Source organism: Xenopus tropicalis, chromosome 3, assembly GCF_000004195.4.
Source record: "Xenopus tropicalis strain Nigerian chromosome 3, UCB_Xtro_10.0, whole genome shotgun sequence".
In the NCBI taxonomy this organism is placed as follows: Eukaryota; Metazoa; Chordata; class Amphibia; order Anura; family Pipidae; genus Xenopus; species Xenopus tropicalis.
Window position 1 is genome coordinate 12282745 of NC_030679.2, and position 26447 is coordinate 12309191.

Sequence of the window (26447 nt, forward strand, 5' to 3'; positions counted from 1 at the left end):
ATTAAATAAACCCAATAGGGCTGTTCTGCCCCCAATAAGGGGTAATTATATCTTAGTTGGGATCAAGTACAGGTACTGTTTTATTATTACAGAGAAAAGGGAATCATTTAACCATTAAATAAACCCAAAAAGGCTGTTCTGCCCCCAATAAGGGGTAATTATATCTTAGTTCCGTGGAGTGCCTGTCTATATCCAGTTTGGTGTGCCCACTCCCTAAGCTGAAGGCAGTGCACCTGGGCCCCTATGTATATTGGGGAGTTTGCTTTATATTGGGCTCCCTTTATCTCCAGGGCCCCCTTGCAGTTACAGGGTCTTTTCTTCTATAGTAATGTCCCTGTAGTGACCCTTAAAACCATTCACAACAGATCTAGATCAAAATGATGTTTTGTGTAACAGCAAGTGTGACTTCCCCCTAAGCAGTTTTCACTTGCGTTCCATTGGAAACCATTACCCACACATACACAGAGCTCCTGACCAGAAAGGATAAAGTGGGCACACATACGCACACAAAAGAGAACACGTCCATTTTATATTAATTGAAAGAAAAAAAAATAAAATAAACCAAAAATAGGAGATACAGAAGAAGCAAAGAGATGCTGCAGAGAGTAATCGCCTCCCCCCAACACAACTAGAAAACAAACAAAAAGATGCTTCTCTTTGACCAAACAGAATCTCGCTTTGCACTTTTGACTTCAGAGTTAAAACAAATACAGCCTTTTGGAGAAAATGTCCGTGTATCAAAGAGGCAAAAACAGAATGAAACGGCTGGAAGGGGGAGGGGTTACATGTGGACGACACGCTCAGATTTAAAAACCAAACATGTCTCCGCACTGCTGCTGTTTTTAAGAAAGTAGTAAAAATACAAATTACGAGTGAACACTCAACATCTCCAATGCTGATTTGTAGTCCCATCTCCCACCCGGCGTAGGCGCTTATATTCAAGTCTCAAAGTCACTGAGCAAACAATGCTCTCTGTGCAAAACAGAAAATCTTCATATAATGCACGTTTTACATTTCAGAGTTCGAGCCCCAAGGCAGCAAAACTGCTTATGGCACCTTGAGTCAAATGGCTGGAAAGCTCCCCAGAAATTCCCCGAGGAACGAGGACCAAGGATAACGTTCCCGTTTCCGAGCTGGAGAACATAAACTTTTAGCAGAGGTTCGAAAAGGAAAAAGCATCTGTCTTCTTTATACGTCTCACACAGGAATGAACAGAATCATCAAAAAAGTAAAAGACTGCAAAAACACTAACTTCTCATAAGTTCATTTCTCCATGGACACCAATGTTTTGATTGAAGAACAAAAAAAAAATTGTTTAGGAAAAAAGTGAGGGTATGATATTAACTGATCCATCATACATTGACCTTGATAATGCTGTGTTAGAGTCATCCGAAGCAGAGTCCAATTAGGTGTCTCCAATAGTCCATGGCATTCTCTCCTCTTCAGGTAAATCATTTGCTCTCCTTGCATTGTCTAAGACCAATATTGGCCAGCAAACTCTCCCAATGTCACATTCACACATCAACCAGTGCCCGTGATGAAGGTTATTGGATTTAACGAATCCAGGAAGTTCTAAAAGCTGAATGAATAAAGAAGGGGGTTGGGAGACTTAAATAAAATATTGCTTTGCCAAGAACCAAAAACACGTATTTTCTCTGCGGTGAGTCGCTTTGGCACTCGTTATACTCAGATCCCACCTGGGAGTGATTGCAAGTCCAATACAAGTCTAAACAAATGGATTACCGGCATGGTTTCCATGTTCTTCTCATGTTCCTCTGTGAGTCTTTTCCTCTCCTGCAGTCACATCATACTCTGCAGATCTCGTATTAGAGCCCTGATGATGTTAGACCTTATTTTATCCCATAATTCCAGTATTTTGGCTCTCTTTAACCATTCTTGGAATGCATTTTGTTAATATTCATATGCATTTTTTGCTTCTGTGCTAAAACATCACCCCTGGTAGCCTTATTTAACCTTTCCAAATCATGATTTTATTTTGTTTTGTAAAGAAACCATTATTTTCCTTAATAAACCGTTTCCTTATTCCTACTATGCAGATGGCAGACATCCTATATTTTTATTTTTGACGCCTCCTAAGGTGGCAGTGCCATGATACCTTGTCCTGATTTCTTCCAGTTTTTGAAACTGGAAAATGAAAGGGGGGGAAATAATCCCCCCAAAAAATACAGAAACGAAAGGGAAAATGGTAAACACGTTGAAAAAATATCCACAACTTAATATAGTAAAATGTTTGAGCCGAAGGACGATGGATTCACAGTCTATTGATAACATTCAATTGTTCGGCCCACGCTGTAGGCTCCTCATTCTTCCAATAGTCAGCTCTTTATTGCAGTTACGGATGTATTTATTTTTTTGCCACTGGAGGCAAAAGGACAAAAGAAAAACAAAAATAGATCTTTGAGTGGCGGCGAAAAGTTCATATAATTTGTCCTTTGTGGGGTTTTGTTTGGCACTGGAAGGGTAAGGGTCAATACTTCACTAGGCAGCGTGAAGTCTACTATAACCCAGTTCTACTATAACCCAGTTGCTCCCAGAGCCATTCCTGCACCGTGGCTCATACACGGAATTGTCTGCATGGTTTTGGGGAAATCATGGCTGACCACTCTTCCATTTTCACCGCTTCCTCCTGCCGTGGAAGGTCTGGGTAGAGTTGCCATCCGGACTGTTTCTGTCACTGTTGTCTGTGGAATTAAACAGAAACCCTGAGAAGGACAGGAGCTTCAGCCCCTGTCTGCTTGTAAAAAAAAAAACATGGAAACAAAAATATAGACATATATAATGTAATAACATGTAGTATGTGTTGGGTCTAGTAGCATGGCAATCACCGAATTGGAAATATTTCAATTGCTATTTCTGTTTGATAGATTGTTAGACTGTAAACCTTTTCTTAGCCACCCCTAATAAAGTGCTATGTGTTCGGGGAGGATGAGTATTTTCTACACCAATACCTTCATAATGTCCCAAGGCCACTTTGTGTAAAATACTCCTAAAACAGGATACATTTCATGTATAATACCTCCATACTGTTTGTTGAAGGAAATTCACTGGCGATTAGTGATGAGCGAATCTGTCCTGTTTTGTTTCGCTGAAAAATTTGCGAATCTTTCAAAAGATTTGCGAAACGGCGAAAATGTTGCGCGGAAAAAAAATTGACGCCCATGACTATTCTTTTGATGTGTTGCGTGCGACTATTCTTGCAACAATTTTGGATGCGTGACTATTCTTTTGACGCCCGTGACTATTCTTGTAACAATTTTGGACGCGTGACTATTCTTTTGATGCCTGCGACTATTCTTGCAACAATTTTTGGACGTGCGACTATTCTTGCAACAATTTTGGACCCGGGACTATTCTTTTGACGCCCGCAACTATTCTTGCAACAATTTTGGACGCGTGACTATTCTTTTGACGCCCGCGACTATTCTTGCAACAATTTTGGACACATGACTATTCTTTTGAGGCCCGCGACTATTCTTGCAACAATTTTGGACACATGACTATTCTTTTGAGGCCTGCGACTATTCTTGCAACAATTTTGGACGCGTGACTATTCTTTTGAGGCCCGCGACTATTCTTGCAACAATTTTGGACGCGTGACTATTCTTTTGACGCCCGCGACTATTCTTGCAACAATTTTGGACACATGACTATTCTTTTGAGGCCCGCGACTATTCTTGCAACAATTTTGGACACATGACTATTCTTTTGAGGCCCGCGACTATTCTTGCAACAATTTTGGACGCGTGACTATTCTTTTGAGGCCCGCGACTATTCTTGCAACAATTTTGGACACGTGACTATTCTTTTGACACCCGCGACTATTCTTGCAACAATTTTTGGACGTGCGACTATTCTTGCAACAATTTTGGACCCGTGACTATTCTTTTGACGCCCGCGACTATTCTTGCAACAATTTTGGACGCGTGACTATTCTTTTGACACCCGCGACTATTCTTGCAACAATTTTGGAAACATGACTATTCTTTTGAGGCCCGCGACTATTCTTGCAACAATTTTGGACACATGACTATTCTTTTGAGGCCCGCGACTATTCTTGCAACAATTTTGGACACATGACTATTCTTTTGAGGCCCGCGACTATTCTTGCAACAATTTTGGACACATGACTATTCTTTTGAGGCCCGCGACTATTCTTGCAACAATTTTGGACGCGTGACTATTCTTTTGATGCCCGCGACTATTCTTGCAACAATTTTGGACGCGTGACTATTCTTTTGACACCCGCGACTATTCTTGCGACAATTTTGGACGCGTGACTATTCTTTTGACGCCGCGACTATTCTTGCTACAATTTTTCGACATGCGACTATTCTTTTGACGCCTGCGACTATTCTTGCGACAATTTTTGGACGCGCGGCAAATTTTTTCATCCGTTTCGCGAAACAATCCGCCAATGGCGCCCGCGAATCCATGCCCGGCGAAACATTTCGCCCATCACTACTGCCGATGATTTGGGGAGGCTTTAAATAAAATCTGCCTATGCTCCCTATACCAAGTGCCTGAGATGATACGTTCTATTTGAGAAGATATACAGATACACAGTAGTATATTGAAACATTTCCTGTGTGTGTGTGTGTACCAGTAGGGTTATTGTAAGCTTATACAAATGTGATCTGTGACAAAAATAATAGAAATGATCCCAGATTAGATGCCACCTTCATCTTTTTGGATTCACTCCTTGATTTGTAACAAAACTCGATAAGGGCAACAAGCATGGCCAATCCCAGACCTCCAATGAGAATGTAGAACACTCCGGCGACATTACTGAGACTCAGTGCACTTGTCTTATCCTAGAGCCAACAAGAGAAAAAAAAAGGGACAGGGAGAAACGGAGGGAAAAGAAATATGTTATGAGAGTATAATGTATCTTTTATGTCTTATCTGTCCCTATCAACCCCAACCTTCTCATAAGACAGACTATAGCACACACTACATACAGAAGGCTGACACTGTTTTACACCTTTTACAGCTACGCCAGGTTTTCGTTGAAAAGGATTTAAACCTTTTGAAGTTCTCTTTGAATAAAAACTGCCCAGTCTTTGAAATAAACTTGGTAGGATGAAATAATGAAAGAGTAGACCTTCTCTTGGCTCAAAAACAACCAATGTCTTTAAAGACCTAGAGATGATCCATCACATATGGGTACCTGAAAAGACTAAGGTTGGTGAAATGGCTGAAATGTAGTTTAGGAATCCTGATGTAAATCCTAAAACTTACATGAATTTCTTGGGGTCACCTTGGTGAGGCCTACCCAAGAACCCAGCTGTTGATTGGAAGCAGAACTGGAAGAATATGATATACGTCCACTCGTTCTTTATAGAAGACTATGTTTGCAAATACCAATTCATTTGCTAGTCAGATGCTTCCTATTGTAATATGGTAGATTTTCTAGAAATCCACCAATTACCAGTTATCACCTATCCAGCACCCTGGAATATCAGCTTTAACCTGTGAACCTAATGTTGTTGGGACTTCCCACTTACTCTCACCACTGGATGAGTTCTTGAACAAGCACAGTATCCAAGGCTACTGGGATACTAATATCTACAGTTAGTATTAGTGGTTGTATATATAGTTTATGTATGTGAGTGGATAGATAGGTAAGTATAGGTTGTGGGTGCTGGGTTTACTTGGAAGGGTTGAACTTGATGGACTCTGGTCTTTTTTAACCCTATGTAACTATGTAACTTTAAGACTTATGAAGCCAGCTACATCAAGGTTGTCTACTAGACACATAGATGGTTGATTGGCTGAAACGTTGTTGTCAGTAAGTACTATCTTATCAAGGTATCTTCTGGTATGCGTATGCTAGTTCTCTACTTTGTTCTCCCTAGTCCTTTGTTCTCCAACTTTACTCATTTATCCTTGACTATTACTTTCTGTGTAAAAACTCCAGTTAGTCACAGAAAGGAGTTTATATATATATATACATTTCTTTAAACATGCAAAAAATGATTTAAAAGGTGAGTGATTTAACAACTATAAAAATGAATATGTTAGACATGGGCTTTTTAGATTTCATCAGAACTTCAAGAGGCTTTGAGCCCTCCCAGATGCAACACAGGCCATATGAACACCCGCCCTTATTCAGTATAATTTCCATTCTCAGGCCTTCATTCCATTTCATAATGCACCCCAACATATCAGTACCCCCCTCCCTCCAGCAAGAACTCATGCATGCACCCCAAATGCTGCAAACCAATTATAAAACAGACACACCTAGTCCTTTGTTCAGGGGCTTAATTACCAAGAAACAGGGCTTCATCACAAAACCAGTTTCATCTACACCTAGACTTGAACAGATTTTTGGGCACCGTGACTTTAGCCATGGACTAAAGTGATCCATCTAAATATAGTATCTGTAGATCAGTGTCTTGTTCCATTTTTCTGTTGTTGGGGTTTGAATTCAGCTGGTCATTGGTGGACCTATACTTTGACAAAGTATTATAAAGATATCTCTTTTTCTATGATTAAAACGAATGAATGTAGATGATTGTGTTTTCCAAAGATGTCTGTGGTGTAAATACCAGAGGTACAGGGGTTGCTACTTCACCTACCCCTGGGGCTGCCAAGAGGGCTGCTAGGATACCTGCCACAGTGAAGATAATGTCTTTGGTACAAGGGATGGAGAGAAAAATGTGCACTGGGCCCCACAGGACAATGGTATTGTTACTAATGTGCCATGTTGGAAGTATATGTGTTTGTTTACAGAGCGCTGGTCCCCTTTACAGAGCGCTGGTAAGGCCCCATCTAGAATATGCTGTTCAGTTTTGGTCTCCAGGGCTCAAACGGGACATTATTGAGTTAGAGAGGGTCCAGAGAAGGGCAACTAAGCTGGTAAAGGGTATGGAAAGTCTCAGTTATGGGGAAAGACTGGCCCAGTTGGGTTTGTTTATACTGGGGAAGGGGCGCTTAAGAGGTGACATGATATCTATGTATAAATATATAAGGGGATCATATAATAACCTCTCTAATGTTTTATTTACCAGTAGGGCCTTCCAACGGGCACGGGGGCACCCACTCCGTTTAGAAGAAGGGAGGTTCCGTTTAAATATTAGGAAAGGATTTGTTACTGTGAGAGCTGTGAGTGAGGGAATACAGGGTTATGGGAGATAGCTCTTTGTACAAGTTGCCCCAGGGCAACTTGTACTAAGAGCTTGCCATCTTGGAGTCGGATTGCCATCTTGGAGTCAGGAAGGAATTTTGGAGTCAGGAAGGAATTTTTTCCCCTCTGGGGCAAATTAGAGAGGCTTCAGATGGGGTTTTTGCCTTCCTCTGGGTCAACTAGTAGTTAGGCAGGTTATATATAGGCATTATGGTTGAACGTGATGGACGTACGTCTTTTTTCAACCTAACTTACTATGTTACTATGTTTTAATGTGTCTCTAACTTCTTAATAAAAAGGTCATTCTTATGTGCATAGATAAAAAACTGCTGTTCCAGTTTGAAAATTGTGTTTTCATATAGTGTATAGTGTAATTATGTATATTATTATCATGCTATCCTTTATGTTGATGGTATTTGAGTTGAATGGTCATTTTAAACAGGGTGATGCACGCATTCTCTTTTCACTCGAGGGCATGTCTGCAGTTCAGAGGCAAGTAGGCCGTAACCACTTGAAACAAGGACATCTGTAGAAGCCTCAGAGAGGATAAACTCCTGCTAGAGTCTGGAACCCAGTGGAACCCAGTGATCTAGTAAGTAGTGAAGGGAAGAACGGTATGATGGTGCTATGAGGGAAGGCCTCTCTCTTCCCCCCCTTGATTGGCTAGGAGCTTTTTCTGGTTTATAGACTTGGATGTTGGCTCAGAAGCTGGCTTACCAGATCTTCACGATAGAAGGACCAGGAGCACAGCAGCAACAGGTTATGGGGTTGTTAAAAGTTGCAGTTGGTAGGGGTAACTTGATTTGTTGGTAAGGTGAGAGGGTAACTGGGTAGGTATGGGGTCCTGGGGGGAGTTGGGGACAGAACCCAGCTTCAGGTCTGGGCTAATGGTCAGTCCTCTTATAGGATAGAGGGTATGTTTTACTGCTATACAATGTTTGTAATACAAATGGTTATGCTACAATAATGTTTATATATGTGTGTATTGTCATTGTCTCTCTTGGGCCTCCAGTTATTGTGTAGGGTATTGCAGTGGGCACGACCTTTACTGAATCCGCCCTGTAGTGGTTAATGCAAACAGCAGGCCAGCAAATACCACCCGCTGATTAGTTGCCTTGAGCTCCTTGGAGGAATCTCTGCACCCATTATTACAATATCTTACTAGGGATGCACCGAATCCTGGATTTTGCACCGAATCCTGGATTTTTTTGAAGAATTTGGTTTAGGGCGGGACCGTGGATTCGAATCCGGATTAGCATAAATTAGTTAATTGGGTTTGGCCGAACCCCCCCTGATGGATTCTGGGTTACCGTATATACTCGAGTATAAGCCGATCCGAATATAAGCCGAGGTACCTAATTTTACCTAAGAAAACTGGAAAAACTTATTGACTCGAGTATAAGCCTAGGGTGGGAAATGCAGCAGTTACTGCTAAGTTTCAATAATCACAATAAATACCAATACAATTACATTGATTGAGGCATCAGTGGGGTATATGTTTTTAAGTATTTATTTCAAAGAAAAACAGTAAACTAGCTCTGTAAGTGGAGAAGAGGGTCAACAAAAACAATATGAGTACTACCCCACGCTCATTGCACATTGGCAAACTGGCAGCAGGCCCGGTCCCGGAGGAGATGTAAGGGGGAATAAGTATTGCTAGTGGGAGCCTAGGCCAGGGCACTGGAGGGTCTGGTTGCGGGGGGCCTAATTAGCACACAAAGGACAGAGGGTGCTAGTCTGGAGGGACCCATGGCACCTGACTCAAGTATAAGCCAAGGGTGACTTTTTCAGCACATTTTGGGTGCTGAAAAACTAGGCTTATACTCGAGTATATACAGTAAATGGAATTTTTTTTTTTAATTAGGATTCGGTTTGGGATTCAGCAAAATCCGTCAGGGGGGGTCCAGCCAAACCCAAAAAAATGGGTTCGGTGCATCCCTATATCTAACTATTCAGGAGCTGGATGTAACTGAAAAGCAGACATGTTGCCTCGTCTTTCCCTCTCCGCTGGGCCCAACTCTGATCATGGCGAGAAACCAGCGCCATAACTACTTGTCTAGTTGCCGCGGCCCTTTTGGTACCCGAAGCAGCTGCCTATTTCTGGCCGAAGCTGATTTTTCCGTAGTTCTCTAGAGCGAGCCTATTACCGATCTGTCAGCGCTCCCACTGTCAGCGACAACTCTGAATATTTTATGTTTTGTAATAAATGGTGAGATGGATCTGATTCAAAGAGCAGATTGCGTTACAGATGTTCCATTACTGAATTTGTGATACGAGAACGGAACAGCTCCCAGGGTATAAATTAACATTGCACGTTAAAGCGTCAGCTGTGTATTTAAAGTGACAGTGAAATTGCTGGGGAGGGGTTACTACATTAGGTTAATCTCAGGGCTGACAGAAGATTGTATTCATGCGCAACTGGGATTTATTCAGGTTTTATTAGCTTAGACATACATATGTTGGTAGTTACTGTTTATAGTGCCATTTTTGTTTGGGGCGGGGTCACTACTGGTTTTGGGGCGGGGCATAAAGGGCGGGGCCGAGCCCCTAGCGATAGGTTGACGAGTTAAATCGATTTCAGTGTGCCAGATGATATCACATAAAGATTACTAACTTACAGTTGCCCATGGCAACCAACCAGCACCAGTGTTTTGATTAGTTTTGTACTAGTTAGAAAATGAAAGCAAATATCTAATTGTTTTTTAAGGTCAGCTTGACTGGTGCAGTTTAGTATAGCAGTAGTAGTTTGGTAAATATATGGTACAGGTATGGAACCCATTATCCAGAATGCTTGGGGTTTTTTTTGCAGATAAGGGATCTTTCTGTAATTTGGATCTCCATATCTTAAGTCTACTAAAAAAATCATAAAAATATTAAATAAACCCAATAGGGCTGTTCTGCCCCCAATAAGGGGTAATTATATCTTAGTTGGGATCAAGTACAGGTACTGTTTTATTATTACAGAGAAAGGGAATCATTTAACCATTAAATAAACCCAATAGGGCTGTTCTGCCCCCAATAAGGGGTAATTATATCTTAGTTGGGATCAAGTACAGGTACTGTTTTATTATTACAGAGAAAAGGGAATCATTTAACCATTAAATAAACCCAATAGGGCTGTTCTGCCCCCAATAAGGGGTAATTATATCTTAGTTGGGATCAAGTACAGGTACTGTTTTATTATTACAGAGAAAAGGGAATCATTTAACCATTAAATAAACCCAATAGGACTGCTCTGCCCCCAATAAGGGGTAATTATATCTTAGTTGGGATCAAGTACAGGTACTGTTTTATTATTACAGAGAAAAGGGAATCATTTAACCATGAAATAAACCCAATAGGGCTGTTCTGCCCCAATAAGGGGTAATTATATCTTAGTTGGGATCAAGTACAGGTACTGTTTTATTATTACAGAGAAAAGGGAATCATTTAACCATGAAATAAACCCAATAGGGCTGTTCTGCCCCCAATAAGGGGTAATTATATCTTAGTTGGGATCAAGTACAGGTACTGTTTTATTATTACAGAGAAAAGGGAATCATTTAACCATTAAATAAACCCAATAGGGCTGTTCTGCCCCAATAAGGGGTAATTATATCTTAGTTGGGATCAAGTACAGGTACTGTTTTATTATTACAGAGAAAAGGGAATCATTTAACCATTAAATAAACCCAATAGGGCTGTTCTGCCCCCAATAAGGGGTAATTATATCTTAGTTGGGATCATGTAGAAGGTATTATTTGCTTATAATGGAGTCTATGGGAGATGGCCTTTCCGTAATTCGGAACTTTCTGGATAATGGGTTTCCGGATAACCTGCATCACAAAGCACAAACTATATTTATTTATAATGAACTATATTGGGGTATAGAATTACAAATATTGCTGATGTGAACCTATTTTAATAAATGCCCCTATAGAAACACGTGGGGGGAATTTAGATTGATTTGCAGAGGTCATTACTCTGAGGGCTAATAATGTAAAGTGTCGAGTTTATATATATGTGTACTTGATGTAATAATGATGGCATTATTATGTGAGAGACGTAAGTCTAGATAGATTCAGAGACAACCAACCTAGAGTTCTCTGGCTGTTATTGAACTATAAATCCCAGTATCCCCAATACCCTTACTTCAGTGACAGTTGGAGACCCACAGGTTGGCTTGCGCCGATTTAGGATGCTGCAATGGAGATTCTGTGAGTTATAGTTCAGCAGCAGCCAGAAGAAAGAAGGTCGGACATGCATGATTTTGAGGGATCAAGTCTCTGTAGGCTGGGTTTGATGAAACTTGCAAAAGGAATTAACTGCATATCAGCAAAAGAAAATGAAAACCCTGTTTAGCAGTCAGTAGGCCCCTGTAGCATGGGGTGAGTGAGAGTGGGAACTCTGCGGCTGGGGGTGACTAACCTTACTTCCGGAGTCTTTGCTTCCACATTCCCCTTTATCGTACCACCATTTGCTTTTCAGCTTGTCTAAGACGCCTTGCTCACTGAGTTTCAATACCGCTAGGTTTACAGCACCTCTTCAAACCAGGGGATATAACATAAATAACATTACCAATGTTATTTTATGTTATTCAGCATCACAGCAACATTTCATTGAGGCATTCATTTGACGTATGCGCGAACCATGACAAAGTGATACGCTTCAATACTCAGTCGAGCGCCCACCGCCCTAACCCACTCATGCCCTCCATCCCCTGGAACCCCTTTCTCCCCTCTCTTCCAGCCAAGCCAGATGAGTATTAACTATATCACTTTGAGTAACCAGCAACACCCTTTCCCTGCCAATGTTCAAGCTCCATTTCGTATCCCGGTGTCCTGAAAGGTTTTTATACATTTTTTGCCTTTGACATGCTAGATGAGCATCTAGGGAGACAGGTTGGAGTTTGCAATTCCATACGGGAGGTTCCATCTGTTGTGTTCTGATCTACATGCAGCCAAAGCACAAGTGCTGATTTAACCGAGCATGCAATATTTTTGTGCCGTGATCATCTCAATTTGGTCCCACCTGTTTGTCAAACATTTTTCCGCGCAGGTCCACTAGACAGGGCAAAGGCTGTTTTGTGCGTAAATTTAATATATATATATAAATTTAATATAGGTCTGACTGATGAGTGGAAGCCGCTCATCCAATGGGCTTTATAAAGCACCAACATAAGAGTTTCAAAGCCTTTTTAATTGGATCAGACCCTGTTCCTCATCAGTTGGTTTATTTCGGCCTCCATCTTCTTCATTATAAGATGTAAAATGATTTGCATTTAGATCATGGGAATTACAGATTATATGCTAGTGAACTGCAAGTTGTTTAGTTGTGACATCGTTTAGTGCACATGACATCATGCATTCCTACTCCCGTGTCATTGGCTGAGAATCAAGTTGCCACGTACGGCTCCTTATGAAGGGAATTTTGCAAAGCAGGACCGGGTCTGTGGCATTAAGGGCATGCAGGGCCGTTGCTGGTTACTATCCATGCTGTTTGTTACCCGCTAGTTTTTTCTTACTGGGGCTGACCTTGGAATCACCTCCCCCGCTGCCGCATTCTCCCTTGTCGTACCACCATTTGTTTTTCAATTTGTCCAAAAGCCCCTGCTCGTTCAGTTTTAACACTGCCAGGTTTACTGGATTTCTTTAAAAATGAATAGATAACACTTGATAAGTTACAGCTTGAGAAATCACTCATGAGGTCATGAGACAAAGGATAGGTGAACCAGCTGCAAGCCACACCCTAAACCACATGCACCTATCCATACTTCCGCTCCGACACCATCACCCACAAAATGGTTGGCACCTAATACTAATTTTTGACCAGTATAAAAGATAATAGGGTCACCCCTTCCTGTTGGAATGATGAAATATTTTCATTTGGAGATAGGAGTGCTTGGTCAAAAAGAGATACAATTATTGCTGTTTAATTTATAGGTAACCACTAAATTCACTTACAGAAGGTAAAATGTAAGAGAATCATACACCATATGCACAGAATAATAAGAAAGTGAAAGTCTCCTGTAAAGAGATAAACTACTGGGCATGGAAGACATGGATATCCTCCAACTTGAGGCAAAAGTGGACATGGAGGTCTCCCAATTGGAGACATAAGTGGACATGAAGGTTCTTTAACTAGAGGTAGAAATGGACATAGAAGTTTTCCTCACCAGAAATGATTTAGATGTGGACATATAGGTCCCCTAGCAAGAAGCAGAAATGGATATGGAGGTCCCCTAGCTAAATGCTGAAGTGGACATGGAGGTCTCCCAATTGGAGACATAAGTGGACATGAAGGTTCTTTAACTAGAGGTAGAAATGGACATGGAAGGTTTCCTCACCAGAAATGATTCAGATGTGGACATTGCCCCTAGCAAGAAGCAGAAATGGATATGGAGGTCCCCTAGCTAAATGTAGAAGTGGACATGGAGGTCTCCCAATTGGAGACATAAGTGGACATAAAGGTTCCTTAACTAGAGGTAGAAATGGACATGGAAGGTTTCCTCACTAGAAATGATTCAGATGTGGACATATAGGTCCCACAGCAAGAAGCAGAAGTGGATATGGAGGTCCCCTAGCTAAATGCTGAAGTGGACATGGAGGTCTCCCAATTGGAGACATAAGTGGACATGAAGGTTCTTTAACTAGAGATAGAAATGGACATGGAAGGCTTCCTCACTAGAAATGATTCAGATGTGGGCATTGCCCCTAGCAAGAAGCAGAAGTGGATATGGAGGTCTCCCAATTGGAGACATAAGTGGACATGAAGGTTCTTTAACTAGAGGTAGAAATGGACATGGAAGGTTTCCTCACTAGAAATGATTCAGATGTGGGCATTGCCCCTAGCAAGAAGCAGAAGTGGACATGGAGGTCCCCTAGCTAAATGCAGAAGTGGACATGGCAACTTCTTAACTAAAGGCAGAGGTGGGTATGGAGGTCCCATAACTAGAGAAAACATTAATAAAGAGGTCCCCCAACCTTAAAGAAAAGAAGTGGTCATTGAGGTCTCATAACTAAAGACACAAGCAGGTCCCTTAGGGCAGAAGTGATCATGGAGGATCCCTAATTAGAGACATAAGTGAACATGAGGGTTTCCTAACTAGATGTAGAAGTGGACATTATAGTCCCCTAACTAGAAGTGATTTGCCACTTGGTAAATGTCTCCTTTTTTTCTCCTACTTTAGTAACTTCTGATCCTGATTTATTCATCCCTATTCTGCACTAATAACATAATGACAACCACCAGAAATAAATAAAGGGTAGTTTCTCAACTTAAACATGTCAACCAAAATGGTTATTCCCAGAATGATGACCAGATAGCCAACTGGAGATGGTCTAGTTTATCTACAGCCTCATACTTACTATCTATTTAACTCAATTCATAACCCATAATGGCTAAAATTCACGTCTGCATAAAGTGGGTGAAGGTGCTGAAGCATAATTGTGCCAATCAGCAGCACAAAGGGAAATGTGGCTTGGTTCTGTGTCTTTATACTTTAATTTACTTGCGGTACGAACCAGGATGGATCTTGCAGTGGGATAGACACACATACAGGCTTATTACAGCACAGTAGGAATAATATAGTTTGTTTGGCCCTTATTAGACTTCCTTTTGTCTCAGATCCCTGGCAGCGGGGGCTGGGGTGAAGTGCACTTGATTTAAGAAAACAACGTAAAGAAATAAGAGATTAAAAAAAACTGGATCACCAATCCTTCTGAGTGATTCTCTAATGACACAGAACACACATACAGAGACAAAATATTCAGAATGGGGAGCCACGGACAATATGGTGGTTACAAGGAAAGATTTGTATGGTTGGGCATGATAGAAAGCAAAGGAGAGAGGAAGATGGACCTTGCTTTGCATGGATTTATGGTTTGTGGCCAAATTGCTTTCACTGTTATATTTTCCAAAAAAATCATTTTCATTAAAGTGGTTTGATTAGGTTTACTTCAGCTATTTTTCACACAGTGATAACACTGATAACACTGCTTGTACAAACCTGATAGTCACTATTCAGTTGCTGGAATCATAAAGCAGAGATCTGATTGTAAGCTCAGCAGCTGAGGCATATTAGGCATTTTGATCACCGTTACAAGTACAGGTTCTGAAAAGCTCAGAATTACGGAAAGCCCATCTCCCATAGACTCCATTTTAATCAAATAATTCAGAATTTTAAAACTGATTTCCTTTTTCTCTGTAATAATAAAACAGTACCTGTACTTGATCCCAACTAAGATATAATTACCCCTTATTGGGGGCAGAACAGCCCTATTGGGTTTATTTAATGGTTAAATGATTCCCTTTTCTCTGTAATAATAAAACAGTACCTGTACTTGATCCCAACTAAGATATAATTACCCCTTATTGGGGGCAGAACAGCCCTATTGGGTTTATTTAATGGTTAAATGATTCCCTTTTCTCTGTAATAATAAAACAGTACCTGTACTTGATCCCAACTAAGATATAATTACCCCTTATTGGGGCAGAACAGCCCTATTGGGTTTATTTAATGGTTAAATGATTCCCTTTTCTCTGTAATAATAAAACAGTACCTGTACTTGATCCCAACTAAGATATAATTACCCCTTATTGGGGGCAGAACAGCCCTATTGGGTTTATTTAATGGTTAAATGATTCCCTTTTCTCTGTAATAATAAAACAGTACCTGTACTTGATCCCAACTAAGATATAATTACCCCTTATTGGGGGCAGAACAGCCCTATTGGGTTTATTTAATGGTTAAATGATTCCCTTTTCTCTGTAATAATAAAACAGTACCTGTACTTGATCCCAACTAAGATATAATTACCCCTTATTGGGGGCAGAACAGCCCTATTGGGTTTATTTAATGGTTAAATGATTCCCTTTTCTCTGTAATAATAAAACAGTACCTGTACTTGATCCCAACTAAGATATAATTACCCCTTATTGGGGGCAGAACAGCCCTATTGGGTTTATTTAATGGTTAAATGATTCCCTTTTCTCTGTAATAATAAAACAGTACCTGTACTTGATCCCAACTAAGATATAATTACCCCTTATTGGGGGCAGAACAGCCCTATTGGGTTTATTTAATGGTTAAATTATTCCCTTTTCTCTGTAATAATAAAACAGTACCTGTACTTGATCCCAACTAAGATATAATTACCCCTTATTGGGGGCAGAACAGCCCTATTGGGTTGTACAGGTACTGTTTTTGACATAGTCAAAATATCATTAACTGGGATAAAAAATAAAAACCTATTTCCCAAACCCTACAAAAGAGCAGTAGTTTAAGTGCAGTCAAAAAAGTACATTATGATGTGCCGGGAACACTTCTAACTCCATAGCTACTGCAAGTTTACATGGTAACAAACGATTCAAGCATAAAACCCGTCCAAGATTATTCTTTTATTATCAAATAGGAAAAAGGTCAAACGCCTACACTGCACTACTTGTACTAGCAATTTGCATTGCAGGGGAAAATAGCTGCACATTTTATGCACATGTTGTCAGGGGCTGAAGCTTTCATTGTTCAGGTGCACTGACGGATTCATGAATAAATGTCTCTTTCAAAAACCCTATTGTAGGGCATGTGTCCTTAACATACAAGGGCCAAAATATTCCTGTTAATAGGAGGGGTTTATCCCCTTTGTGCGCAAAATAATGATGCTCATTGTTAGGTCTGGATTATATTCGATTGAAACCCATTAAACTAAAACAATCAAAAAATGTTTGATACAATACTTTTGTCTTGCGATATATTTTTGGAAGGAAAAAAAGGGTATACATACAGAAACCCTACTATAGTTTATATAAATACCCCGCTGTGTAGCCCCGGGGGCAGCCATTCCTGCACTGGTACAGCTGGGGTGTTTGCTACAGAAACCCTACTATAGTTTATATAAATACCCCGCTGTGTAGCCCCGGGGGCAGCCATTCCTGCACTGGTACAGCTGGGGTGTTTGCTACAGAAACCCTACTATAGTTTATATAAATACCCCGCTGTGTAGCCCCGGGGGCAGCCATTCCTGCACTGGTACAGCTGGGGTGTTTGCTACAGAAACCCTACTATAGTTTATATAAATACCCCGCTGTGTAGCCCCGGGGGCAGCCATTCCTGCACTGGTACAGCTGGGGTGTTTGCTACAGAAACCCTACTATAGTTTATATAAATACCCCGCTGTGTAGCCCCGGGGGCAGCTATTCCTGCACTGGTACAGCTGGGGTGTTTGCTACAGAAACCCTACTATAGTTTATATAAATACCCCGCTATGTAGCCCCAGGGGCAGCCATTCCTGCACTGGTACAGCTGGGGTGTTTGCTACAGAAACCCTACTATAGTTTATATAAATACCCCGCTGTGTAGCCCCGGGGGCAGCCATTCCTGCACTGGTACAGCTGGGGTGTTTGCTACAGAAACCCTACTATAGTTTATATAAATACAACGCTGTGTAGCCCCGGGGGCAGCCATTCCTGCACTGGTACAGCTGGGGTGTTTGCTACAGAAACCCTACTATAGTTTATATAAATACCCCGCTGTGTAGCCCTGGGGGCAGCCATTCCTGCACTGGTACAGCTGGGGTGTTTGCTACAGAAACCCTACTATAGTTTATATAAATACCCCGCTGTGTAGCCCCGGGGGCAGCCATTCCTGCACTGGTACAGCTGGGGTGTTTGCTACAGAAACCCTACTATAGTTTATATAAATACCCCGCTGTGTAGCCCCGGGGGCAGCCATTCCTGCACCGGTACAGCTGGGGTGTTTGCTACAGAAACCCTACTATAGTTTATATAAATACCCCGCTATGTAGCCCCAGGGGCAGCCATTCCTGCACTGGTACAGCTGGGGTGTTTGCTACAGAAACCCTACTATAGTTTATATAAATACCCCGCTGTGTAGCCCCAGGGGCAGCCATTCCTGCACTGGTACAGCTGGGGTGTTTGCTACAGAAACCCTACTATAGTTTATATAAATACCCCGCTGTGTAGCCCCGGGGGCAGCCGTTCCTGCACTGGTACAGCTGGGGTGTTTGCTACAGAAACCCTACTATAGTTTATATAAATACCCCGCTGTGTAGCCCCGGGGGCAGCCATTCCTGCACTGGTACAGCTGGGGTGTTTGCTACAGAAACCCTACTATAGTTTATATAAATACCCTGCTATGTAGGTCAACTTGATCTATTAAAAGGCCTGTTAAGCAACAATATGGTTGAGCATTTCAGCCGTACTACCCAACCATCATTGCATGGCCCCCAGCAGGTCCTTTTGAAATATCCTCCTGCAATCCAATCAGATTTGCAGACACTCCAGAGAAGCAGAAACAATTTCTCGGACATCTGAGAGTAACTTTCCTCATTATTCTCACCTATATCTCCCCTTCTCTGCTGTGTGACTTGTTTAATACGTGTGCAGCCAGACAGTTTATTTCCTTTTGCTTCAGGCAGTGAATGCATCTCATAAGCTGAACAGGACAGGAACATGTGTCTGGGAAACGTTCGCTGCCGCAGTTTACACACAGATATGTCTCACATCAAGCAATTTGTCCTGTCTTTGGAAAAATATGTGCATTTGCATCTCTTTCATCTGGGAGGCAGAAGTCAGAGTGAGAGAGAACGGCACTTATGGAATTTATAATGACTTTTTCAGAGCCTTCATGTTAAATATTAATGTTATAATAATTGCTTTATGAAGCCTTTCCCCTATTGTATGAAGCCATTATGGGTGGCTACTAGTGATGGGCGAAATGTTTCGCCTGGCATGGATTCGCGGCAAATTTCTGCGTTTCGCCATTGGCGGATTGTTTCGCGAAACGGATGAAAACATTTGCTGCGGAAGAATTCGCCACATGTCTAAACATTGTCGCCGGCGTCAAAAAAGAATAGTCGCGGGGCGCCAAAAGAATAGCCGTGCGACAAAATAATAGCCGTGGGCGACAAAATAATAGCCGGGCGACAAAATATATATAACAGATATATTTATGTGCCGTACGATTCTATTTTCCTCGTTTTTCATTCCTAATTGAGAGCTGTCGGAACCAGGCCTACAAGGTGTTCAATTAGTTGCCGTGGTAAGTACTGGATCCCACATCCAGACGGGTATAACAGCCAACAAACACATCCCCATACCAGTCAGCTGACCTAATCAAACCACTTCAGTGACATATAAACAAGTGAAAGCCTTGGGTTAATGGTGCTCAATGAATATACACTTTAAAAGACCGAGATGGCAGATAAAAAAGAAGAAACCTCAATTAACAACAATCTTGGAGTGGAGAGATGGTTAAGCACAAGAGGTTCATTACATATTGTCAAACTGCACATAAACACATTTGTGGGGGATACAATAACCTACCTTATATAGGAAAAAAAAGATCACATTGTATTAAACGGGGGCATATGATGATATACAGGGGGGGGGGGTGATGATATGGGTTTATGAACGTTATTTGTGATTGTAGTAAAAGGGGATATATATACCTTACTACAACATAACCATGTGTGTCCCCTTACTTTCACAAATAGATGCTGGAAACTTAATGTACAATACTTAATGTATTACTACCCCTGATGTTGTTGAACCACAGCTCCCAGCATGCTTTTAACCCTTGATAATATACTGTATGGCCAAAAGTTTGGGGGCAACCCTTTCTAATTATTGGAATTGACTATTAAAGCTATAGCCATCGTTGCCCAAACAGGGGCCTGTGCTGTGCAGTTTGGGGAGGGCCCTTCCGTATTCTAGAACCATAATGCCCTTATGCAGAAAGTGAGGTCCATGGCTTCTGTAGACGAACTTGACCAAACCTCAACCCAACCAAACACCTAAGGATACTTCAGAATACTAATGTGACCTGGTCAGTGCTTATACTCTGAATAAAAATACTGTTTTTCGCCAACTTCATACACTGTGCATTGGAGAGACAGGTGCCCTTATACTTTTGGCCATATAGTGTATTTTTGAGTATGCTTTGATTTGTAGTGGAACAACTCTGCTATGGAAAGGTTATATGTCCTTTATATTTAGCATGGCCAAACACAGTCTTTATACAGGTCCAGTAATCAAGAGTAGTGATGAGCGAATTTTTTCGGCAGGCATGAGAATTTCCGCATTTCGCCACTGGCGAATTGATTTGAGAAAGTTCGGTAAAAATTTGCGTTGCAGAAAAATTCGGCGCACAAAATCTTTTTTGTCGCGCGTCAAATTGGGCGGGGTCGCATCAATTCAGGCACAGTTGCGTCAAATCTGGTGTGGCCGCGTCAAAAAAGGGCGCGGTTGTGTGAAATTTGGCACGGGCGCGTCACAATTGGGCGTGGTCTTGTCACAATTGGGCGTGGTTGCATCAAAACGTTCGGGCGAAAAAAATAGATGCAGGCGACAGAAACTCCTGTGAAAATTTGCGTTGTGGAAAAATTTGTTGCACTGATTTTTTTTGTCGTGCAGCAAATTGGGCGCGGGCGCATCAATTTGTGCACGGCCGCATCAAATCGGACTCGTCGGAAAAGGGCGCGGTCACATCAGAAAAAGGTGCGGTTGAGTCAAATTGGGTGCGCCAGAAAAAAGGTGTGGTAGCGTCCAAATTGGGCGCGGTCACATCAAAAAGTGCGACAAAAAAATAGACAGAAAATAGACGTGGGCGACAAAAAAGAAACAGGCGACAAAAAAAAATCCCACGACAAATGCGTTTTGCTAATTTTTCACCGTTTTGCGAATTTTTTTGCCGTTTCGCGGATTTTATTCGCTCATCACTAATCAAGAGACCTTTATTTAAAAAGGCCTCAGTGATTGATACATCTTATTTGAGTCCTAGAATATATTGTTTTCAATGTGATCAATTGCCAGGGAAATAAGGGGATTTCAGGTCCAGGATGATTTGCAAGATGGGCTGCAGGATTGCTATTAGAGAGTGTAATGACAGCGGATGGCTGGGATGAAAGGAACATATTTTTTTCTCCAAGGAGAGATTGTTCCATGATGCCCCAGGTCTACATCCAAACAGCAAGAAGGAAAAAAATCCACACAGACATGAGAGAGTAGAGGTCAGGCTACATACCTCAGTGGAGACCCCTTGGGGGTTGCAATGCCATATCCCTTGGAGTCCAAGTTACCTCCCACCTTCATAGTGTCGCATGGTTTTCTCTGTTCAATGTACTCATTCATGGTGGACTCTAAAAGGTAAGCGTATTTGCCCTTTGATTTTCTCACTCGATTCATTCCTTCCTCAGTTGTTTTTACGAAAACCGAGGGCTCTGCCGAACGCATGTAAGTCCACATCTTTTCAAACACAGCAATTTTTGATCTCTGGGAAGACAAAAGGTGTAGAAGAAGAGGAGTTAGAACATATGTGTCAAACTGGCGGGGTTGGTGCACGCATTCGCCGTCATTCAAGCGTCATTCAAGAGAGACAGAGAGAGCTGGCAGGAGAAACCGGCGCTCTGGCGCTTATTTTGGCTGGCACAGGTACACGGGGCAATAATATGGCTGCTGGCACAGGTACACGGGGCAATAATCTGGCCGCTGGCACAGGTACACGGGGCAATAATATGGCTGCTGGCACAGGTACACGGGGCAATAATATGGCTGCTGGCACAGGTACATGGGGCAATAATATGGCTGCTGGTACAGGTACATGGGGCAATAATATGGCTGCTGGCACAGGTACATGGGGCAATAATATGGCTACTGGTACAGGTACATGGGGCAATAATATGGCTGCTGGCACAGGTACATGGGGCAATAATATGGCTGCTGGCACAGGTACACGGGGCAATAATATGGCTGCTGGCACAGGTACACAGGGCAATAATATGGCTGCTGGCACAGGTACATGGGGCAATAATATGGCTGCTGGCACAGGTACACGGGGCAATAATATGGCCGCTGGCACAGGTACACGGGGCAATAATATGGCCGCTGGCACAGGTACACGGGGCAATAATATGGCCGCTGGCACAGGTACATGGGGCAATAATATGGCCGCTGGCACAGGTACATGGGGCAATAATATGACCGCTGGCACAGGTACATGGGGCAATAATATGACCGCTGGCACAGGTACATGGGGCAATAATATGACCGCTGGCACAGGTACATGGGGCAATAATATGGCCGCTGGGCATTGGCACAGGTACACGGGGCAATAATATGGCCGCTGGCACAGGTACACGGGGCAATAATATGGCCACTGGCACAGGTACACGGGGAAATAATCTGGCTGCTGGCACAGGCACACGGGGCAATAATATGGCTGCTGGCACAGGTACACGGGGCAATAATATGGCTGCTGGCACAGGTACACGGGACAATAATATGGCTGCTGGCACAGGTACACGGGGCAATAATATGGCTGCTGGCACAGGTACATGGGGCAATAATATGGCTGCTGGCACAGGTACACGGGGCAATAATATGGCCGCTGGCACAGGTACACGGGGCAATAATATGGCCGCTGGCACAGGTACACGGGGCAATAATATGGCCGCTGGCACAGGTACACGGGGCAATAATATGGCCGCTGGCACAGGTACACGGGGCAATAATATGGCCGCTGGCACAGGTACATGGGGCAATAATATGGCCGCTGGCACAGGTACATGGGGCAATATTATGGCTGCTGGCACAGGTACATGGGGCAATAATATGGCCGCTGGCACAGGTACATGGGGCAATAATATGGCCGCTGGCACAGGTACATGGGGCAATAATATGGCTGCTGGCACTCCTGCTCTGATAAAATGATATAAGAGCAAAGACAACTGAATTTTAGTGTGTTCAATATATGTTTATTGTGTTTTGAATTTTGGCCCCCTGTGCAATTGAGTTGAATTAGAAGCTCACAGATCTTGGGCTTGGCAGATGCCTTGCAACACAAGAGCACAATGAACAGAGAAGAAGAACTGTTTATGCTCTAAATATGTAAAAGAAATTGGGCTTAGTTTGGTATGAATATGAGTTCTAACTGTATTAAAGGTTGGAATAATCTTGTTTTACCTTAAAAAACTCTTTAGTAGATCCGGAGTCAAGAGTCCCATAAGCTATCTCAGTTTGCTTGGCCAAATCGTCCGCACTCTCTATAGGCGAGACCATCCTTTCAACTGTCAAGAAGGCTGCTAGGTTTGCCGTGTAGGATGAAATAATGATCAATGTAAAGAACCACCAGACACCACCAACGATTCGTCCTGAGAGGGACCTAAAGAAAAAAAATAATAAGACATGATGTTCTAGATTTTAAATGCACCACCATAAGTGCCTGACCCATGATAAACGTTCTTGGCATAACTTTACTACCCCTTTAAAGATGGTTGCTAGAAAGAGAATTAGTGGACAGACTGTCAAAAAGGGAAATATACTTTTCTATGGCCTCTTTTGTCCATGAATCATACTGTTACTTAGCTCTGTTTCCCACATCTCCAGTTCTAGTGCACTTTGCCTTACATATGCAATAAAATGCCCACAAAAGTGATAGAATAAAATACCAAAAACTGAAGAACGTGAAAGTCTTGCTGAGTCTTTCCCATGGCTCTTGTATTTTACTCTAGTCTATGTTGTTTCAAACCTATAAACCCACCAGCCACATCCCACCAGGCACTTGCTTTTGGCCTACCACAAATGAGTAAGAGGTTGACAAAGTACCAGGGGCTGGTTAGGGGAAACTACCATACAGCAGACCCTTAAGTCCAGGCTTCCTTGTTCCTTGGGCCCCCCCCTGTGGTTGCGAGGTCTGCTGTATGGTATTTATGGCATTCACTTGTTCCCCTGTGTGTCAAGCAACCAGTGGGGCAGTGGGGGCAGCCAAACCTAATGCCATGAGATCTAGACCCTTCCTCCGGGGCCAAGTAAGAGTTGGTGCAATGTGCTGAGTCACTTCGTTCCTGCACGTCGCACCAACAGCAGAAACAACAGGACCATGTGTGCTGTTTGGGACGTACCTTTTAGCCCCCTGCACCCGCCCACTCACTTCCTGCTGCAAAGGCTCTGCCATCATGGTAACCCCCATCTCTGACATAGACCCTTCTGACTACTAACCCACGCTGTCAGATCAGTTATTTTTTATTTTATTGATTTGCCTAATAGTATTTGATTTTTGTGATTTTATTGTAGTTTTATCCTTGCATTGTTGTTTTTACATTTTTAGCTTTGCAGTTTGATAGTTTGGAGTAGAATATATGGTTTTTAAAGGTCTTTGTACTATTAGGAGGTCTTACGACACATACTGTAATACACCAGCAGGGTACTTAGTTCAGAGAAGGTAAATTGGCAAGTGAGAAAATTCATATGCACAATACTTATTTTAGGATCCCTTCATGCCACATACATTGATAAATCTATGCACACTGGGCATCAATTTATTTAGTAGACCCATGTCATTCGTATTTAGGGTGTTTTATCTTTTGAATATAAATGTGGCAAGTTGCAATATTTTTCTGTCTTTAGAAAAGATTTGCAGTTTGGAAGTTTTGGATAGAAAGTGTTTTTACCCTTTTTGGATTCGCCAGAATGTGTATTTGTATTGTTTACAATGAAATGTCACAATTTTTATTTTAGGGTCCCTCCTTGCCACATACTTAGATAAAGCTGCACACATTGGGCATCAAACTGCTCAGCAGACCCCTGGCGTTTCTATTTGGGTTGTTTGATCCTGGTACATAAAGATTTGTAGGAGATAACATGCTATAAACTGGAAGCTCTGAGGCAATTTTTAGATATTTCATCCAAAGCGCCATTTTTAGCAAAGCTGTGCAGTTTGATAGTTTAGAGTAAAGAGACATATTTCTCATTTTGTATTCAAGAGAATGTGCAGTTTTATAAATTAATGGCTTTCGGGGGTCAGCATGTAAATTAGTATTTGCACCCACACACCAGGAAACTTGTAACTTTAGTATTTCATAAAAAACCACAAAACAAAGAAAAATCTTCCAGATATAAAAGGGACACTTACTGTTGACTTCTACATGATCTCGGCAGGTTTAAGCTGGTCCCTGATTTTCCCAGGTTTTACCCCCTGAAGAATGTAAAATGGGGGCTCTACTGTATTTACTTAATTATATGAACTATCTCTAACACTAAAACTTTTTAGCAGTGGAATGACTAGTTATTAGTAGTGATGAGCGAATTTTTTCACCAGGCATGGATTTGCAGCTAGCGATGAGCAAATCTGTCCCGTTTCGCCTCGCCGAAAAATTTGCGAATCTTCCAAAAGATTCGCAAAACGGCGAAAAAATTGCGAAACGGTGAAACTGTTGCACTTCAAACAAAATTGTCGCCCTCGGCTATTCTTTTGTTGCACGGCTATTCTTTTGTCGCCCGCGGCTATTCTTTTGTCGCCCGCGGCTATTCTTTTGTCGTGTGGCTATTCGTTTTGACGCCCACGGCTATTCTTTTGTCGCCCGTGGCTATTCTTTTGTCACCCGCGGCTATTCTTTTGACGTGGGTGACAATTTGTGGACGCGTGGCGAAACAATACGGAAATTCGCCGCGAATCCATGTCTGGCGAAACATTTCACCCATCACTATTCGCAGCGAATTTCCACATTGTTTTGCAAAACTTCCGTGAAAATTCGCAGTGAAGAAATACACTACACGGAATTTTTCTTTGATGCACATCAAATTGGGCACGGTCGCATCAAAAAGGGCACGCGGGCGACAAAAAATAGACACGCGCGACAAAAAAATCGTGCTGCAATTTTTCGCCGTCTCGCGAATTTTCTTGCCGTTTTGTGAATTTTATGGTGAAGCAAAACGGAACAGATTCGCTCATTACTACTACTTATTGGCCCCCACCGCAAGATCATTGGGCCCCTAAACATTTTCCATAAACATATCTTCTTATCAGTCAAAGTCACCTCTATAGTTCTTGACCCCCCCAACAGTTGCAGCTTGTTTCCTTTATAACTATAAACTGATTAAAAAGAAAGCCCTAGGAACAGTTTTCCTGATGTAGTTTCATTTGGTATATGTTACGGCACAAGGGGATCAACACAAATTCAAGATTGGGATAAAATGTATAGTAGATATGGTCTCTGCACGGTAGATATTTGAAAATCCTTTGAGCCACAAAAGTAAAGATTTGTATATAAGGTTTCTGGGCCGTGGGAATTGTCCATGCTCAACTAAACAGAATTGTCTGATGGATCCTGTGCAAAATGCTTTCAATAATTCATTCTCTGTTTGAATACTTATGAGTGGTTTATGGCAGTATTCTTTAGCAGTTTTATTCCAATGTTTTATTAAACATTTAATGTCGGGCGCTGGAAGAGACATCTCTGTGTTTGTGTATGATCAGACTTGGATAGAATCTGAGCAGCAGATTAGATGCAGTACATGGTTATGTGCC

General features: G+C 42.0%; 1 protein-coding gene across 5 annotated transcripts in view; it reads right to left on the bottom strand.

The window, feature by feature from the left end:
• Window positions 1–507: 507 nt before the first annotated feature.
• gria1 (glutamate receptor, ionotropic, AMPA 1) overlaps window positions 508–26447 on the bottom strand; it is a 173907-nt gene continuing 147967 nt past the window's right edge. For 2 of the 5 annotated variants that reach the window (XM_004912724.4, XM_002941489.5), the window contains exons 12-16: window positions 23105–23303; window positions 21168–21415; window positions 11555–11669; window positions 4698–4832; window positions 508–2723 (exon numbers count right to left, since the gene is read on the bottom strand). In XM_004912724.4, the coding sequence (XP_004912781.1) occupies window positions 2535–2723; window positions 4698–4832; window positions 11555–11669; window positions 21168–21415; window positions 23105–23303 (886 nt within the window). In that variant the 3' untranslated portion in view covers window positions 508–2534. Of the gene's footprint in view, window positions 2724–4697; window positions 4833–11554; window positions 11670–12660; window positions 12776–21167; window positions 21416–23104; window positions 23304–26447 lie in introns of all 5 variants that reach the window. The other 3 variants (XM_002941490.5, XM_004912725.4, XR_004221906.1) reach the window with 2 other exon arrangements.